The sequence below is a fragment of the Tenrec ecaudatus genome, chromosome 8 (assembly GCF_050624435.1).
Source record: "Tenrec ecaudatus isolate mTenEca1 chromosome 8, mTenEca1.hap1, whole genome shotgun sequence".
Taxonomy (NCBI): Eukaryota; Metazoa; Chordata; class Mammalia; order Afrosoricida; family Tenrecidae; genus Tenrec; species Tenrec ecaudatus.
In genome coordinates this window covers 164,140,747-164,161,850 of record NC_134537.1, presented here as the reverse complement: position 1 = coordinate 164,161,850, position 21,104 = coordinate 164,140,747, and the positions used below count along the sequence as shown (strand labels likewise).

Below are 21,104 nucleotides of genomic sequence, written 5' to 3'. Positions count from 1 at the left end.
TCGCAGCCATGCCACACACAGACCTTCGCATCAGGAACGCTAGCTGCTTTGCATACAAGCTTTTTCATCATTGGAAAAGTCACCAACATCTGGATTCTATCTTTCGGTTGTCAGATCTATTAATTTTCTCATTTTTAAAAAATCATTTTATTGGGGGCTCATACAGCTCTTGCCACAATCCATCCATCCACTGTGTCAAGCACATCTGTACATTTGTTGCCATCATCATTCTCAAAACATTTGCTTTCTACGTGAGCCCTTGGTATCAGCTCATATTTTCCCTCCCTCGCGAACCCTTCATAATTTATAAATTATTATTATTTTGTCATGTCTTATACTGTCTGATGTCCCTTCACCCACTTTTCTGTTGTCTATCCCCCAGGGAGTAGGTTATATGTAGATCCTTATAATCGGTTCCCCCATTCTACCCCACCTTTCCTCAACCATCCTGGTATCGCCATTCTCACCACTGGTCCTGAGGGGGTTCTTCTGTCCTGGATTCCCTGTGTTTCCAGTTCCTATCTGTACCAATGTACATCCTCTGGTCTAGCCAGATTTGTAAGATAGAATTGGGATCATGTTGGGGGAGCGGGGGGAAGCATTTAAGAACTAGAGGAAAGTTGTATGTTTCATTGTTGCTACATCGCACCCTAACTGGCTTGTCCTCTCCCCAAGACCCTCTGTAAGGGGAAGTCAAGTTGCCTACAGATGGGCTTTGGGTCTCCACTCCACAATCCCCCTCATTCACAACGATGTGATTTCTTGTTCTTTGATGCCTGATACTTGATCTCATCGACACCTCGTGATCACACAGGCTGATGTGCTTCTTCCATGTGGGCTTTGTTGCTTCTGAGCTAGATGGCTGCTTGTTTATCTTCAAGCCTTTAAGACCCCAGACGCTATATCTTTCGATAGCCGGGCTCCATCAGCTTTCTTCACCACTTTTGCTTATGCACCCGTTTGTCTTCAGCGATCGTGTCAGGAAGGTGTTTCTCCACTTTAAAGCATTCATTGATGGTATTCTAACACTTTCATGAGACTTGGCCATAGACAGGCTGTCTCAGAACCAATAGGGCAGTTCTACCCGGTCCTACTGGGTCACCCTCCCAGTCAGCATCAACTTGATGCCAGTGAGTTTTTGAGTAACTATTTTTATCATTCATGAATAACTCACATCTATCTTACATTAATAAACATTATGTTAGCGAAGACTGTGGGTGTTTAAACTATATGAATTATCCACCTCCGAACCACCATAACAATTACAAAGTCACAAGCTAAACCTTTTGGCATCAGCCTTATGGTAAATATCAAAGGATATTGTAAAAATGATTCAAGACTATCTTTTCATAATTGCTGGAAAAATTTTAAAGTGGAAAAGCAGTCAATTCACTAACATGAAGAACAAGGTACTGTATATACTCATGTATAAGCCGAGTTTTTCAGCACATTTTTAGGCAGTTTGTGGTAAAATTACCGTATATACTAGAATAAAAACCGACCTGGATATAAGCCGAGGTACCTAATTATTACCTGGGAAACCAGAAAAACTGATTGACTCGAGGATAAGCCTAGGGTGGAAAATGCAGAAGCTATTGGTGAGTTTCAATAAGCAAAACAAATTAAAATAAAATTACTAAAAATTGAGACATCAGTGGGGGTAATTTATTTAAATATTTATTTTAAGTAAAAAACATAAATAGAAGGACAAGTCATTTAACATTAGTAAACCAGCACAGTAAGTGGAAAATAGGTTCAACAAAAACAATAAGGTATCAACAATGATACCTTAAGAGTACTATTCCCTGAGCTCAATCAGCAACCAACAAGCTAAAATGTAGAGTTAAAATCCTTCAAAACTGGACTCCTCATCATCATCCGTATCCCAATGCAGAGCTTCAGCTATTATGAGGTCATCATAGACGCTGTCCTCACTGAGATCGCCGTCATCACCATCACTGCTGTCATTTTCATACAAAGCGCAGTCTTCACTGCCATCCATAGCATTACTAATACTACATTTCTGGAAGGCACGTCGCACCGTGTCTTCTGGAATGTTTTCCCATGCATCTTAAGCCCACTTTGCTATTAACTCTATGTCAGGTTTCATGAGATTTCCTCCTTTTGTTAGTCGGGTTTGACCAAATGACATCCATTCATGCCACTGACCCATGTATAAGCCGAATCCCAGTTTTTCAGCACATTTTTTGTGCTGAAACACTTGGCTTATACATGAGTATATACTGTAGGTGCCTCGGCTGATATTCGGGTATACACAGTGGTTACTTTCATGCCTCTCTGGACAGTTACTCCAGTGTGAACAGAGGACTACGTACAGAACATTACAATGGATTCACATCTTAAAGTCATGGCTGAGTTTTAAAACGAATTTGGTTTCAAGGTAAGGATTCAGGGTATGTGTGTGTATGGAGCGGGAGGTAAAATGAAAAGAAAACAATTTAAATAAAATTTTCTTAATAGTCCAAAGATAATATTAAGATTTCTAATCCTAAAGCTCATTAAATCTTCTGTGCATTGTTTGGATCAATATTTCTTGTTGTTTATGTTAATGGAACATGAGAAACCTCATATAATTAAATTAGAAATATGAAAGCTTTAAGGGATTCCCGACATGGAAACCTAAACTGACTACGGATGCCCACCTGCAATAATCTCCCGTAGCTTGGGGTCCAGGTTCACAGTGCACGGCAGAAAGGTCTTTACATCTCGAGCAACAAGGACCGGGGTCCTTGAGGACAAAAACACTTCAAAGTTACGAATATCTCCATCGATTTCAAGGAGTGGCTCAACATCTTTTGTTGTGGGGATATTCTTTGATATTCTAGGAAAAAATGAAATACATTTTAAAGATCATTAGTCTAATAATTAGAAAGGTATATTCTGCCTGGATCTTAAAATTTGTTTCTTATACAAATACACAATACATCTTGTTCTCTTTAAAATATAAGTTTAAATGTTACAAAGTTACTACGGTGAAAACCATGCACTTTTTACCCAAAGGCAGGCCCGGCATGGCATAGGACTGTCATTCAGTGAAGATCAGAGAGTTACTTTTCAGATGTGGAAAGAGGGCCTCAGAACCATCATAGAACCGGAAAAGAGCATCGCTCAGAGCCGCTCTAGCTAACCAAGATCCTTTAAGAAGGGCTGCATCGGAAATATAAACACGCTTTAATCAAAAGTTTCTAAGGAAGCAGCAGCTTACCGTCTACTGAATCATATACAGCAATGACTGTTTGGGGAGAAGAAACATCTGTTGGAGAAAATTCTGAGAGCTTTTCTGGAAACAGAGATACTAGTCATCCACTGTATATACTCAAGTATAAGCTGACCTGAATATCAGCGGAGGCACCTAACTTTGTCAAAAAAACGCATTAAAAATGTGCTGGAAAACTCAGCTTACACGTGCGTATATATGCTTTGTTGAAAATTCAAATGAAATGTGGGAAGGAGATTCTTCTACTTAACGCAAAACTAGGCCTATTAATGAAGAAGGTCTAAAATGGACTGTACAAATATTGCTCAAAGACCTTTCTGAATACTACACAAAAGCAAATTAAATGCTGCCACTGCCCATCTGCCAAGAGACTTAATGATCTGTTCTTCCGGAGCTCTGGGGGAGCTGTCAGTAGCCCTTGAACTGATGACCCGACCTGCTGCCCCACACAAGAACGACAAGGCTCCGTGACTAACGGGTGGTAGCCTCAGAGATCCTGTCTAGGGCTGCTAAGAGTCAGAACCAACTCAGTGGCCGTGACTTTACAAAAATCCTTACAAATCACTGACTACAATTAAAGCTCACTCAATATCAAGGTTAAACATTTTCACACAAAGAAAACTTACAGCTATAGATGATTTCACGGGTGAATTGCCCCAAATACGTAAACGTGAAATAATCCAAGTTAGTGGAAGCAACACAGTGCATTACTGGTCATCAACATCAGCAAAATAGATCAACGGAACAGAAGAGAGGGTCCAGAAAGAAACCCACACATGGACAGCTAACTTATGACAAAAGTTCAAAAACAATTTCATGATTCCATAGCAGGTGCTTGGAAATAACCATTGATCCATTCTTCACATGCAAAAATAAATTTCAAACAGCTAACAGACCTAATGTAAAAACTGAAACTACAAAATGTCTAGACAAAAACTTAGAGTAAAACCTTTGTGATTTTGGGCTAGGCAAGCTATAGCTTAAATATAATTCCCAGAGTGAAATCTAAAAATTAACAAATTGGTAAATAAGACTTTATTAATAGTAAGAAGATCTGCTTTCACAATGATTAAAAAAAGAAAAAAAATCCTGAAGCTAAAGACTGGGAAAAAATATTTGCTAAGCATCTATCTATATGATCACTCGTAAAGACCCTATAAGACAGGGTAGAGAGCCTTGCCTTTCTCCCTTGGAGCACACCAGTGGTTTTGAACTGCTGACTTTGTGGCTAGCAGTCCAACTAGTAAGCACTATACTAGCAGGTCTCCTGTGAGTTGGAATCAACTCAGTGGCCGTGAGAAAAGCTATTTGACAGAGAAATCGCATCTAGAATATATACAGAACTCTCACAATTGAATAAGGAGCAAACAATTCAGTAAAGAATGGGAGACAGGAACAGATACTTCACGAAAAGATACATGGATATGCATGAGAAGATGCTCCACATCATTAGTCATGTTGCTGATGACTGCCACCGGAGTCCGCTCGTCCTCATGGCAACCCGTGTACAACCCAACAAAATGCTGCCTGGTTCCGGGCCACTGCCAGCACGTGTGAGCCCACTGTTGCCTTCTAACCTAAGGGCTCAGCCTCCAACCCCACACTGACAAATGCTCCACTGTCATTCATAGGCTTTCCCGTTTCCTTAAGAAACGTTGCGAAGCAGACTGCTCAATCTGTCCTCATCTGTCTTCCTCTGGCAGCTCTGCTGCCCCTGCTGCCCTGGGAAGGGCGGTGGCTCCGCGGGCAGGACCACAGCAACACGCAGGCTGCCACCACACACCAACTGACAGGCAGGCAGTGGCAGGAATCATTAGGGAACTACAACTTTTAATTAAAATCAACCCCCCCACTATCATGACCCCAATTCTACCTGACAAATCTGGCTAGCCTGGAGCACGTACACTGGTACAGAGAAGAGTTGGAAACACAGGGAGTCCAGGACAGATAAACCCCTCAGGACCAATAATGAGGCTAGCAATACCAGGAGGGAAGGGGGGAGGGAGGAACTGATCACAATGATCTATATATAACCCCTCCCAGGGGGACGGAGAACAGAAAAGTATGTGAAGGGAGACATCGGACAGTGTAGGACATGAGAAAATAATAATAATTTATAAATGATCAAGGATTCGTGAGGGAGTGGGGGCAGAGGGAGGGGGAAATGAGCAGCCCATATTAAGGGCTCAAGTAGAAAGCAAATGTTTTGAGAATGATGATGGCAACACATGTGTAAATGTGCTTGACACATGGATGTATGGATAGATTGTGATAAGAGCTGTATGAGTTTCCAATAAAATGATTTTTTTAAAAACAAAATGATGATGGCAACATATGTACAAATGTGCTTGACACAATGGATGAATGGCTGGGTCGTGATGAGAGCTGTACGAGCCCCTGATAAAATGATGGGGAGACATTTAAATCCACCGTGGCGTACCTACGTGAATGGCTACAATTACAAAGACTAAGACAGCTAGTGCTGGGAAGGACATGGAGAAAGAAGAACACTCATAAAACGGATGACAGAATACCAAATGACGCAGCCGCGGGGAAACAGCTTGACAGTGAGCTACCCCTTCATTTACTACGCAGTCCAATCGTGCCAGCCCCTGGCAGTTAGCCAAGGAAAGAGAACAGGAGCCTCCACACAGTGATTGTGAGTAACCCCCAGCTAGTTCAGATGGGTGCCAGGAGCTGCTCCCGAGTCAGAAGTCTACAATCGGGACTCCTTGGGGAGTCTGTGGCTTCACTCCCATCCCTGGTCTGTTGCAGTCATGCGGCCATCCTGCAGCAGAGCAACAAAACCCACATGGAAGAGGCACGACCGGCTGGTGTGGTCACGAGGGGTCGACAGGAAGAAGACAAGGCATCAAATCGATGTGAAGGGGTGTTGGCATAGGGGAGACCCCAAACCCACCTGTAAGATAACTGGTGAGTCCCTCTCAGAAGGGCCACATGGAAGGGATGGTAAGTCCAGGGCGCAGTACAGCACTGATGAAACCCACGACCATGTTCAAGTTCTCGAATAGCTCCTCCCCTCGCTATTATGGTCTGTTATTCATCACTAACCATGCTAGATCTGTGCGTGTTCATCCTTCAAAACCAGCAGCAGGAGGAACCAGCAGTTCCCTGGGGTGTGGGAAGAGGGCCAAGCGGGAGCTGATGGCACTGATGACTGCAGAGCCCACTCGACGGGCTCGAGCAACACAACTGTATGTGGGTAAATATACTGGATGTGTAAGATATGGGGAAAAAACTACAATAGGGAAAACGAAAAAAGGGCACCTGGGGGGTAGGGTGGAGGAGGGAGGGGAACACGGGGAGCTGATATCAAGGAGCTTATGAAGAAAGAAAATGTTTTGAAACTGAGTGTGGTAGCATTTATACAATACTGCTTGATGTGACTGTACTATGGAATGGAATGATATCTGTCAGAGCTCCCAATAAAATGATTAATTTAAATAAATAAAGGGTCGAAGAGCAAGGACACTACTTTGAAGACTAAGGTGTGCCTGACCCAAGCCATGGTATGTTCACGTGCATGTGGAAGCTGGGCAAGAAGTAAAGAACAAAGCAGAACTGATGCGTCGAATCATGGGGTTGGCAGAGCACTGAATACACCATAAACTGCCAGAAGCACGAACATATCTGTCTTCAATGAAGCACAACCAGAATACACCTTAGAAGCGAGGACCCCAAGCCTCCTCATGGGCCTTGCACATGCTAGTAGGAGACGCTGGCTCCTGGAGAGGGAAGAACATCAAGCGTGGCAGAGCAGAGGTCAATGAACAGGAGGAAGACCCTGCGCCAGACGAACTGACCCCAGGGCCACAGCAACAGCCTCCCACAGGAAGCACTTGGGTGCCTGGGGCAGGAGCCGAGCAACGTCCCATTCTGTTGTATAGAGCACCACCGTGGGTCCCAACCAACTGGACGGCACCGCCAACGACAGCTGATTAACACGCAGGGTTGCCTAAAAGCACAATGTCACCAGGTTCCCTAAAGCAGAGGGTTAGTGAAAATAGGGAAACCCTCAATGGGGTGGGCTGACACAGTGTCTTCCACAATGGGCTCAAACATACCAAACACGGTGCTTCCCTGTGCACGCAAGGTCCCCGAGTCAGGGCCAACCGGACACAACGACCAACAGCCACACGGCTCTCTTGGACCAGTAGCCAAATATTAAAAGCCTTCTAAGAAAAAGTCCAGAGATAAAAATTTTCAACCAAGAAAAAGCACAAGGTCTTCGTGAGAAAATAAGGGCAGTAATTTTGTCTTCATCAATTTGAGAAAGTCTCATTTGTAACACACCTGCATCCACAAAACAACAACAAAAGCTCTCTAAAATGGGAATCCTTAGTATAAATTAAAATTGTATTCAAATGGCTGATTAACAATACTTAAAATAAAATGAAAAATCTGGAAAAGGGTGGTATGAAATCCCTTGCGGAAGTGGCTAACTGAGCGCTTAAACAGTTAAAAAGGTAGCTCATCTATTTCAGGAGTTTAATACAAAGTACTAAGAAAAGAGACTGGGAAGACCGAGATAAAAACACACAGCTGACAAGTCACATGAAACAAATTAACGGAATTTTAATGCCAGCTCCGCTTAAGCTTGAATGTGAACAGTGTTCTCAATATGCGGAACAACACTGCTGTTCACAAGCCAACAGTCGACTGCTGGTTTCCAGACTGAAGCCTCTATTCTAACCTTGTGAGCGCAATACATTAAAGTCTTCTGCTGAAAGAGATATTTATGTAAATGATAATCTTTTGGCAGAAGGCCACGAAAATCATGTGTGTCTTTATTTTTCAGATGTTTTCTCCAAAGGTTAGCATTTGAAGAATTTAAGTAACTTTGCTTTTCAATTAAGAGTGAATTTAGCTTTCCGGAATTCTGAATCACGTGGGTCAAAGTTGCTGGCAGCTGAATGGCCCAAAGAAAGCCTTAGAGAAGCTCAAGCAGCAACGGGCTCCTTGGAAGTTGTAACGCGCTGTCTTTCTGTGCTACCAATCTAACAAGGCCTGTTAATGCCAACAGCAACGCACACGTAAAGCATTCTGATGATAAGTGAGAGTGCTTTACAAAAAGCCCATACGGATTCTTTGGCAGAAATTACATAAGGCATTCATCTCACTTCCATTCAAAACAAGGTTTTCAATTACATGACAAACAAGTTCTATTTAAAATTAGAGTACAAGTGACTGTGAAGAAGGCATTATCATGTCTTACCTAAATGAGGCTGTCTAATAACATTATTATTTAATAAGAAATTAAACATTAAAGTAAAATGCTTTAGAAACTTAAACAGGGAAAAGTCTTAACTGCCTTAAAGTTTCATTACTTAAAATACATTGAACTTCTAGTAGATTCTCAAACACTCTTTGCCAGAGAACACAGGGATCTCAAACTGAAAAACCAGGAAAAGAAGGACCCACCTCGTAGACCATCGTGAGGAGGAGAAAGGAGTCATGGAGACGGGGCTGAGTGTCAGAAACAGAGGAGAAACAACAGAATCAACAAAGCCAGAAGCTGATTTTTCGAGAAGAATGATATTCCCAGCAAATCTTTAGACAGAAACAGAGAGATGCCACAAATACCCCAAACCAGAAATGAAGTAGGGACATTACAACTGATTTTGCAGAAAGAAAAAGGATCTTATGGACAATTATAAGTCAACATATCAAAAAACTTAAGACAAAATAGCAAATGCCTACAAGCATATAAATCTCCCCCACTGACTCAGGAAGAAACGATCTTAACAGATTCTCAACAAGTGAAGAGATTGAATCAGGAATCGAAAACCTGCCAAGAAAGAAAAGTCCCGGGCTGATGGCTTCTCTGGTGAATCCCCCCACCACCCCCCCACCACCCCCCAAAAAAAGAAAACATGGATAGCAGTGATTCCAATCCTCCTTAGCTTTCAAAAATAACCCCAAAAGCCTGGAAGAGGCAAGAGCACGTTGTTCCCTAGCTTATTCTATGAGGTGGGCATTACTTTCATGCCAGAGCCAAAGGCAGCACGTCACGTCATGTCACGTGGGGTAAACCTCAGCAACACCAGGGGAACACACATTACAGATTAGATCCATGTCATTTACACGCCACATTATTGGAACAAAGAAAAAAACATTTAAGTGCTCATCTCAATTGATGCAGAAAAGGCATTTGACAACATCCAACATCCTTTTATGATGAAGAATGCCACAATCTAGGAAGAGGAGGAAAACTCCGTAATATGATAAAAGACATTTATGAAACAGAAACAAAATCCCATAGATGACAGCATATCACGGGGAAAAGACTGAGCTTTCCTCTTGAGATCAGGAACAAGATAAAGGTGCCCATGCTCACTGCTCAGCAATAGTGTGCTAAAAAGTCCTATCTAAGCAAGTATTCAAGAAAAATAAGAGCTATCCAAGGTGGGCAAGAAGAAATAAACCTACTTTGACAGGTGTAATGACCTGGTATACAGAAGCCCCCAAAGCATTCATAAGAGAGCCACTGGAGTGAGTTAAATGAGGTCAGCAGGTTGTAGGGTACAAGGTCCATGCACGAAACAGTTGGGTTTCTATGCTAGAACTAGCTATGAGCTTGCTGGAAAGGAAATTAAGGAAGCAGCTCTGTTTACAATAAGTAAAAATCAAATACATAGGAATAAATTTCACCAGGAAACTTCGAGATGTGTAAACTGAAAGAAATTAAAGAGAACCTAAATACTAGAAAGATGTACCAAGTTCATAGAAAACTTGCTATTTTTAAGATACCAATACTATCAAAACCCAATCTCCATAAAAATTCCAACAGCACTATTTACAGAAACAAAAACGTTAATCCCTAACTGTAGGTGAAATTAGAGGGGACTGAATAGCCAAAACATTCCTGGTAAAGAATGATGGTGGGGGGCTCACAGCTCTCACCTTCAACACGATCTACAAAGCTATAGAAACTGAGGTGCTGACATGCAGAAACACACAATCCAGCCAGATGGAACTGAGAGCTGAGAGATAAAGCAGCCCACCTAATGGCAGCTGACCTCCAACAGGGATGCTCGGTCACCAAGGGGACTGGGCCCCCTGGACTGCCACCTCCAGAAACATGTTTGCATCCAGCCCTCACATCACATGCAAATTAGCTCCAACTGAACCCAGGACCCAGAGTGAAAGCTAACCCACAAGACTACTAGAAACACCTCAGACTCACTGTCACCAAGTCCCTTCTGATCTCGTCATTTCACTGCCACCAAATCCTCTCACGGAGACTGACCCCACAGCCAACGCAGAGACGCGGCCTACAGGAGACAGCAAGAATGGACATGGAGGGCAGTGCCCAGGCCATCCCCCCCCCACCCCCACCCCCCCACCCCCCCACCCCACCCCGGTCTGGTGAATGTTGCAAAACAAACCCAGAAAGCTCCTTTCACTTTTAGTCTTTTTTAATAAACAGATGAGAAAATCCTCTTCAACTGTCTGTTAGGGAAAACAGGTAGCTGGCATGGGCCTTTCATAAAAGCAAGGCAGTCAGTATAAAGAGAATTTTCAAAAGCCAGGGGACATCTGTTCATCTTTGTCACACTGAAAAAGGATGAACAGTTTAAATTAAGTCTTTACGGGAAATGAGTTGACAACTTCATGTCTCTTTTTAAAAATGCTTTAATACCAGAGGGAGAAAGTACAGAAAAACTGGCTGGATGATATCCAATACTCTTTCTCCCAGTATCTAAAATATTTTGAAAATGACACCTTCATTTACAACTTCAAGTTCTCTGTCTAAAAAAATCAATTTTAAGGGAGCATATGAATTTTACTAATGAGCAAAAATTTGGTTATTTGATACCACTTTAAAACGGATTTAAACCATTCTGATTTGAACTCCTACTTATGAGAATTTTCATTTCTACCGCAGATACACTAATAAGAAGCTACATTTTTAAAAAGATTCCCCAGTGATTCTTATATGTCAATATTATATATATGAATCACCTGGGGAATCTATAGTCTGATTTATTATAGCTGAGGTAGAAGTGAAAATTCTCAGCAGGGAGTCAAACAGGAATAATCCTATCAAAGTCCTGCTTTAATGGAGCAACTGATATTGGTGAGAATGTAAAACAATCCCATCTTTTTGTAAACAGTTTCTCAAACACACAGGCCCAACAACTTCAGTCCTAGTTATACACCCGAGAGAAACAACAATACGGAGATAGGTGTGCAAATATTCACAGCTTAATTATTCACAAAAGCCCAAAGGTGGAAACAAACCAAATGTCCATCAAGAGACAAGTGGGGGAAATAAAATAATATTTTATTAATAAAATAAAATATTATCACTAAAAGGAATGGAGTATTGACTCAGGGCACAAGATGAACCTTGAGAACATTGTGCTAAGTGAAGGAAGCCAGACACAATTCCATTCATATCTATGTGCAGGCAGGGAAATCTGCAGCAACAGAAAGTAAATGCGTGGTTATTCAGTGTTTCTGCAGGGGGTGAAAGGGATTGTCTTAGACGCACTCTCCCTAAAGCTTTCCAGCCAGCCTTCCAGGTGCTGCTGTCAATTCCATCTCCTGGAGAGAACTCTTGGAAAGAGCACAATGCTCAAAGCGGAGAGACGGCACGGTTTCAAGCAGCTATTTGTTTGCGGTTCCAGGAAGGCTTCATGGGATTGTTTTGGCTCCAGACTTGAAGTTGACAGACTATCATGGGCTAACAGTTTGGAGGCCTGTCCCGCCCCACTGGCTCCTGAACATATGGACTCTAGATTTTAGGTTTTGTTTTAGGATTGAAAATTTTAGGTTCTGCTTCAAAATTTGCCTTTTCATTAGAATTTCTTTTACAGACCCAAATTACTTATTTATTCTTATGAATGAAAGACGTAGGCATATAATCTAAAGGATAAAAAGTTCTCAAGATGCAAATTCAATGGAATAACATTATGTACACAGCTCACATGGGCAGTCAGGCTTCAGCTGGGTAGCCCAGAATCTGCCTTAGGAGCAGAGGGACAGTTACCCCATGTGAACCACATCTGTCACAGCCCCCCTTTCTTTAAGCCCTATTTACTCAACGGGATTCGAAGTCTGCTGCTGGTAATGTCTTGTTTTTATGTGTCAGATGTTCTGCTCACTGGTTTGGACATGAATAACAAATATGATATGATCAAATAGAGAGAAAAAAAGCAGTAGGAACAGAAATAACAGGAGGAAAATGTTTATGATCACAAAAATTCTATGCTTTCTAAGTTATGGGGGGAAGCAGCATAGAATTATTTTGATACAGAAATGGGTTTAATGAGTCCACAGTAATGACTCAATTTCCCAGTGTGCTCAATGGACCAGGGAACTCAAGTGTAACCAAAGTCTGGAAACAACACAACATAGAAGCTCCGTTTGAGGCCATTACAAAAGCTTACTGCATTATATTTCCATTTCCATTAAATGCAATCTCGATAAAAGCAGTGCTTTCCAGGATTCAAACTCTGCATTTAATGCAAAGTGGTGATGTTGTGAAATGAAAGAACAAAGCATTTACTTCGATGGCTCTCCTTACATTCAGACTTGATCATCGATCATCTCAGAGCACTTAAAATAAGGATACAAAATGTGTGACTATAAAGGAATGAGATGAATTTTTTTAGAAGGCATGCAAGGTATATTCAAGAGGTGGTCTTCAGGGGTGTGTGATTTGGGATAAGTCATTCAACCTCCCTCGACCCCAGCTGTCTTACTTCAAAGGGTTGATGTAGATGCCTATGATCCCATCGATGGTCTTACAGGCGGAGGCTTCCAACAGTTAGTGGAAAAATGGAAATCAAAGACTGGGCTTTTCCAACCAACTTTTTGAAGCCACTTTGTAAACATTTCCTGTCTTTTTCCCATGAAGGCAGATGCTACACTTACTACAGAAATGAAGGAAAGCAATAGTCTAAGGGGAGATGGAGCTACCATGCCTGAGCCTCCTTGGATGCTGGCTCGCCAGGATGCAATTTCTGTTAACTACAGAGAGGGCAAAGGACCAATACACAGAAAGGGTACATAAGGAAGCTCCAAGAAGTAACGGCTGAGGTTCAACTACGACACTGAGAAGCAGCATCTTCATCCCCAGGTAAAACACAGATGGGGACTCTGGAGCCATGGTGGTGCAGTGGTTAAGCATTGGCCTGCTCATCACAAGGTCACCAGTTTGAAACAACTAGCTGCTTGAGAGAAAGACAAGACTTGCTACTCTGGTAGAGTCTCAGAAACCACAGGGCAGTTCTACCCTGTCTTATGGGGTCACTGTAAGTTATAGTCTACTCTACGGCAGGGAGTTTTGGTTGAGTTTTGGTAGCACTTATATGATTTAATATGATCCTATAATTTAAAACCTTAAAAATCTAATCTAACCTTATAAAGACTTTTAACATTATAAAGAATGGAAGGACTCAAGTACTCTCTCATTTCAAGAATACTTTGTTCTATTAAACTGGCATTCTCTGATGCTCACCTTCCTAACACAATAACTGAAGACAAAGCAGGTGCATAAGCAAATGTGGTGAAGAAAGCTGATGGTGCCCAACTATCAAAAGATACAGCATCTGGGGTCTTAAAGATAAACAAGCGGCCATCTAGCTCAGAAGCAACAAAGCCCACATGGAGGAAGCACACCAGCCTGTGTAATCACAAGGTGTCGAAGGCATCAGTTATCAGGCATCAAAGAACAAAAATTCATATCACTGTGTGCTCACCTCCCTGATAGATCGCTGAAGACAAATGGATGCATAAGCAAATGTGAAGAAAGCTGATGGTGCCCAGCTATCAAAAGATATAGCATCTGGGGTCTTAAAGGCTTGAAGGTAAACAAGCGGCCATCTAGCTCAGAAGCAACGAAGCCCACATAGAAGAAGCACACCAGCCTGTGTGATCACGAGGTGTTGAAGGGATCAGGTATCAGGCAGAATCAGAACAAAAAATCATATCATTGTGAATGAGGGGGAGTGTGGAGTAGTGACCCAAAGCCCACTTGTAGTCCACTGGACATCCCCTTACAGAGGGTCTCGGGGAGGAGACAAGCCAGTCAGGGTGCGATGTAGCAATGATGAAACATACAACTTTCCTCTAGTTCCTAAATGCTTCCTTCCCCACCCACTATCACGATCTCAATTCTACCTTACAAATCTGGCAGAGGATGTACACTGGTACAGATAGGAACTGGAAACACAGGAATCAGGGTGGATGATCCCTTCAGGACCAGTGGTGAGAGTGGTGACACTGGGAGGATGGTGGGAGGGTGGGTTGGAAAATGGGAACTGATTACAAGGATCTACATATAACCTCCTCCCTGGGGGATGGACAACAGAAAAGTGAGTGAAGGGAGACGTCGGACAGGGCAAGATATGACAAAATAATAATTTGTAAATTATCAAAGGTTTATGAGGGAGGGCGGGATACGGGGAAGGGGGGGAATGAGCTGATGCCAGGGGCTTCGGTGGAGAGCAAATATTTTGAGAATAATGAGGGCAATGAATGTATGAATGTGCTCTACAGAATTGATGTATGTGTGGATTATGATAAAGAGTTGTATGAGCCCATAGTAAAATGATTAAAAAATAAAAATGTTAAAAACAACTAACTACAACTAAAGAAAGAAAGAAAGGAAGAGGGGTATTTGTTGGATATCTGCCAACTCTCATCTCACAAGCTTTACCGATTTATCAAAGTTACATTCCAAGACATACCAGTGAGTATGATTTCCATTTTTGAAATAAGAATACTGAGGGTAAGCAACTGCCCCACCATCATGCCATCAAGTCAGTGGGAGAGCCGGACTGTTCCCAGTTGAAATGGTGTCCAGAGTGGTCCATCAGAAGGAATGCTGATATTAAACAGAGACACCCTGAAAAAGATTAAACACCTGGGCTACCAGGACACCCTGGCTTCTGTTTCAGCTTTCCGACGACCTGAAATAAAGCTTCTTTTTAACCGTATGCATAAGCATCTTTTTTTCTCTCTCTCTTAAACTTGAGAGCTCACTTCACTGGTCACAGAATTATGCCGCCAGGTACACTTCTATACCCCAGCTGCCTTAGTCAGTATCTGTTTTTGTGAGGGTTAGTTTTATGTCAACCTGGGTGGGCTAGGATTCTCCCAGGACATGATATAGCATGATGCTGTGAACTTCATGACGGGACCTTCTGTGAAGCAGCCAAACAGTTGTGGGGAGAAGACGCCGCCGTAATCTGGTCACAGCACTGCTACAACTAAGGGCCGGGTTCTCAGGGCGGGGCCTCCTCTTACTACAAATGTCCTGTGTGCAGAAGCTAGCTCCCTTTTGAAGGACCTGGGTCCTGCATCTGGTCTTCCAGTCCCATGCTACCTCCCAGGAGCCATCAGTGTATTGCCTGGGATTCAGTCAGCTGACCTCTCATTCATTCAGCTTGCCCCCCACGAGTCTGTGGTCTCCCTGCTTCCTGTTGCTCAGCTCAGGCAGCTACAGGAGCCAGGAGAAGCCTTCAGATTTTATCTGACCTGTGGACTTACATCTGAACCAGTCTGGACTAAACTACTTGTACAATTGTGTGAGCCATTTCTCCCCCACCCCCCGAATAGTTTTGTTGCAATAAAATTCACCTATCATCCACTTCAACACTTCCATTATGTTTAAAAGGAGTTTTATGGGCACCACCACAATCAGTTCCAATGCATTTTCCCTCCTCTGTGTTCATCATTTGCTTTCCAATTCCCCTCAACCTTCCCTCCCCGCCCCTGTATCCCCGACGAGCCATTACATCAATGACTGTGTCTATGCACCAGCCCCTTCCGTGCTTTGTACACTGGGAAGCACACCACAGACCAAAGAGGAACGCCAACCCCACCAGCAGTATAAATAAGGACACGTCTGTCGAGCAACAAGGAAGAAATATTTAGCCCCACAAAAAATTCAGAATGGGTGAAGCAAGAGGGATATCAGCTGACCAGGTACCATTAGACAGGAGTTCCATCCTCCAGTCAAGTTTACCATGATCTCTGTCGGAGAGTAAGGCTCTGTACCTCCCCGCCGGTGGCAGAGAGACATGTACAGGCACACGCTGCAGATGGGCTGGGGCTCCCACTGTCCTCCACTGCCATCCACAAATCGGTTGTTCACAAACTGACCCTCCATCACATTTGGACTTTGTTCTTCTGTGTGAGCCATTTCTTGTTCTAAGTCTCTATCTCCAGACACATACGCCTCTCACTGGCTTCTCTCCTGACACCAGCCTAACATACAGTGCACAGTCTGATCATCAGTTGGACAATGATGACAGTAACTTATGACATGGCTGTGTTATCATGATAGACCGCTGAAGGACCCAGTCACTGAAGCAGAGTAGAATGCTCCAAAGAATTTTAAGAAATGTGAGCAACTTTAGGATAGTATTGTAGATGTAACTAGGGAGCAAAAGTCCCGGTTTTTCTTTTGTGTGTTTCTTAATCAGATTAATTGGAAACATCTTGCCACTAGAGAGTCAATTTAAAATTTGGTGGCATTTCCACATACCTGTAAGGGCATTCTTAAATCACACCACCAAAACTAAACAACCTATAAGGGCATTCTTAAATCGCACCACCAAAACTAAACAGAGAGTGAAGATGTGCTGGAAACTGATGCAAGATCGTAATAAGCTCCCCAACTTTTACAGTTTTCAACTCTGATATTCTTTATGACAGTTCATTTTTACCACCAGCTAATTTGTTAGCAATTGAATCAATTTACATTAAAGTTGCTCTTTATACTGGTTTCAGAGTCAGATTTCATTTGCAAAGAGGTTTCCACTAAGGAGAAAAAGTCTGAAATGCACTGTTCTACATACAGTATGATGCCTACCCAGATACTAACATGCAAGTGATTAAGTAATAGGAATTCAGATGACAAAACACCAATTTCAAGCAAGGGTGATGAGACTAGACTTCAATAGAGGGAGAAGAGACAATAATTCACCACTGACTCACTCAGTATGAAAATCGACACCCACATGCACACCTCCCCTAAAATCCCTGCCATCAAGTTAACGATGCTGACTCAGTGTGACCCCCTGTGAGTGTCCAAGACTGTGACTGTTTACATCAGCGGTTCCCAACCTGTGGGGGTCGAACGGCCCTTTCATAGGCATCGCCTAAGACCATCAGAAAACACACATTTCCTATGGTCTTAGGAACCTAGACACCGCTCCTCTATCCATCTCCAGGCGGGTCCTTCCACATGCAGACATACCCACATACCCGGCACGAAGACTGTTGCCCATGCTACACCATGCTTCAAGAGAAAATTTCATTTATTTTTTATCAAAAATCAGTATTTCATAATATAAGACTACATATTGTTTTGTGATTAATCACTATCCTTTCATTATGTTCAACTTGCAACAATGAAATGACATCCTGCATATCAGACATTTACATTACGATTCATAACAGTAGCAAAACTACAGTTATGAAGTAGAAACGAAAATAAGTTTATGGTTGGGGGGGTGTTACCACAACATGAGGAACTTTATGAAAGGGTCTCAGCATGAGGAAGGTTAAGAACCACTGGTTTACATGATAACAAAAACCAGTCTTTCTCCCTTATAGCTGTCGGTGGTTTCAAACTACCAACCATTCGGATCACATCCCAACTCCTAATCACTATACCCCCAGGGCAGCTATCATGAAAAGGCAAAACTGATTGTTTTGCCTTAAGAGTTAATCCTCTGATATAGTTTAAAGTACTCAGACAGAAATGAGATAGAATGTTTACAGCTGTTGTAGCCAATGCTAATACTGCCGATGGGGTCCTCCGTGTGACAAGAGGTCAGTGTACTTACTGCTGCCGAGTAACCTCAGAGCGTGTGGTCACACTGAGCAGCAGCCAGAGCGCACGGAGGCTCTACCCTCCACACGGCGCATCTATGGACGCTCCTCTGTGACACGAGTTGTCTGCTTAGTCAGTATTGCACGTTTGAAATTAATACAAAACACTAAGTTTGACATTTTAAATGTAAACTAAATTTGTAAAAAGATCACATTTTAAAAATAAGCAAACAACAAGAAAACACTTCTATTTTTTTATATTTTATTTAGGAGAAAAAGGTACTTACGAATGTAATAAAAACTACACAATCAGACAACCAATCATTTGCCTGTGATCATAATTCTCAGCACTAACAAAGACCTCATAAAGGCCCGTTTTACACAAAAATAGAAACGGCAAGTCACCCTTGGAGTTTCAAATGTGCATGAAACTCATATTTTATTACTTTTCTGCTGTGAACAAGAGAAAGCAAAATGAACTAGACCTTAGTTCTGTACCCCAAAGTGTTAATAATGTTTCTAGGGAAACACTCCCATCTTGTGGACTTCTTAAGATATTGCTAACAAAGATCACCTCATAATGGGGTTTTAAACTCTTAAGAATACTTTGATTTAAAACTATGAAATGACCAACTTTTATTTAAAAAACAAATAAGTTCAGGGAGAAAAACTGGTTACCTGCTCTTTAAAAACTCAAAACTAAACTCACTGCCATCAAGCCGTTGCCGAACTCCTATCGACCCTACAGAACAGGGTAGAACTGCCCCTGTGAGTTTCCGAGACTGTAACTCTTTACCAAACCAAAAAACCAACTCAGCTATTGTGTAAATACTGACTCACAGCAACCCCTGCGGGTTTCCAAGACCGTAACTGTTTGTGGGGGTAGAAAGCCCAGTCTTTCTCCCACAGGGCTGCTGGTTTCGAACCACCTACCATACGAGTCGCAGACCAACAACGAAGCACTATGCCACCAGGGTGGTGGACATGACGACTTCAATAATCCACTGTGTGCATGCACATTACTGCTGGTCCTAACAGGAGGGCGCTCTGCGGTTTGGGTGGCACAGAGCAGACGCGCATGGGCAGAATCCATCTGTCCACAGGGCTGTGAGCTTGATGGAGGCAGATCTCCAGGCCTGTCTTCCATGGCACCACGGGGCAGGTTCACCTGGCAACCTGTATGTATGTGAGCAGCTGAGTGCAAATCCTTTGTGCCACCCGGGGACTGTGACCTCTATACGTAATGTTGAGTTCCCATTTGACATATAAAAACGTGGACATGCAGGACCGGGCAGTGTTCTGTTCTGTTGTGTACTGGGTCACTGTGGGTTGGAACTAACTCAATGGCATCTCACAACCACAACAGAGGAATTGGATTTGTTGTTTCAAAGAGCCTTAGTTAACATTCCTAGGTTTCTGAGCACCGAAGGTAGCAATGCACAACTAAGATTCGCCGTTCTGCATTAGTGTAGAATGCTGGAAATTGTTTAAGATTAATGCTGAAAAATATTTTTGAAATCAACTTACCCTATTAAAAGTAAAAGAAAAGCTACCCAATAGCGGCCTATAGGGGGGGAAATTATAGCCATTTAGTGCACATGAAAGTGAGATAAAGCTTAGAGAGACAGATACCCAGCTCTGTAAATGTTAACTATCAGAAACAGTTTCCTTTAGTCTTCCATACAAAGCAACTGAGGTTACTAGATACAATTAGAACCCAAGAACTTGGTTCTATTTGGGGTTTTACATGAGTTGGTAGAAGTTTCCATGTTTAAAAGTAGGTAATTCTCAGTGTGCTGCCCCACTGATGCATGGTTATAATTCCAGCCACTCCTGGACACACCACTTGAAACAGAAGAAACCATGTGCGTATAAAAAGGAGGATTTAGCTCAGTGATGTCTGAGCGCGGTCCTCCGACAGCCGGCCTCTCTGTGAAGTCAGAGCTCTGGCTGTGTACTCTTCGGTTAAAGACATGACGAACCAAAGGCTGTTGCCATGGATGCCTGTGCTCGGCAGCCCCATGAGTTACAGGGAATCTGCTCCACAGGGCTTCCGACGTGCTCATCCTCCTGGGAGCCAATAGCCAGGCCTTTCGTCCCTTGTGCGTCACCCCAGACACCTGACCTCGACTCCCTCTTTGCCTCCTCGGTTATTCTCTGTGAGAGTGCAGGTCAAGCACTTAACTCCATGCATAGCACATACTGGGGATCGACTATTATCAGCTATTACTACTTATCACATGAGCACAACACATAAGAGTTGTAATGACTAGAATGACTCAACACAATGTCTGGCCTGGTAAAAGTGGAGTCAGCATCAGTCTCAGTTCCTAAAGCCATACTAACACGAGCTTATGGGAAGAGCCTTAGAGAATTACCAGTGGCCTATTTAACAGCGCACTGACATAAAGCAAGCCCACCAAATCCAGGAACTCAAAAAGAGTCACAGACAGACAGAAGCTTCAGACACACAGCCTAACTCTAAGCTGCAAGGAGACACAGGCAGCATCACTCTGATTTTCCTCTCACCTGAGAGAGGGCAGGGACTGCTGTGAGCTGACGGAGGCAAGCACCGTGCAACCCAGGTATCCTGAGACTGAGACTCCCCACACCCCTGCAAGGGGACCCCAAGACGCATTCTAGCCACATGTATCCTGAGATTCCCCTATGCCCCTGCAAGGGGACCCCAAGACGCATTCTAGCCACACAAAGAAGCACCTATGAGTAGGATTTCTTCTTTATCGTGTACTGTCCTCACACAGCTCACACTTTCTTGACCCAGATGCTAGTTTCTTCTCTCAGAAGCGTGCACTAGTAGAAGCACAGCATTTGGCAATGCTTATGCAAGTCAGTCTGTGACGCTGGAAGCGTAGTTCGGGAGATGCAGATCAGATCGATGCCTATGGATTCGAAGCCCTAGAAGCGCAGTTGTTCAAACACTCAGCTGCTAACCAAGAGGCTGGCCGTGTGAACCCACCGGCACACCGCAGGCAAAAAGGCAGGCAACCTGCCCCCATCGCGATTACAACTTCAGAAGCCCTCGGGGCAGTTC

The 21,104-nt window shown here is 43.0% G+C and overlaps 1 protein-coding gene across 5 annotated transcripts in view; it reads right to left on the bottom strand.

Annotated features, from left to right (window-relative positions):
- Positions 1-21,104, bottom strand: part of KIDINS220 (kinase D interacting substrate 220) — a 118,912-nt gene that overhangs the window by 22,703 nt on the left and 75,105 nt on the right. For all 5 annotated transcript variants that reach the window (XM_075557135.1, XM_075557138.1, XM_075557137.1 and 2 more), the window contains one exon: positions 2,664-2,842. In XM_075557135.1, coding sequence (XP_075413250.1) covers positions 2,664-2,842 — 179 coding nt within the window. The remainder of the gene's footprint in view (positions 1-2,663; positions 2,843-21,104) is intronic.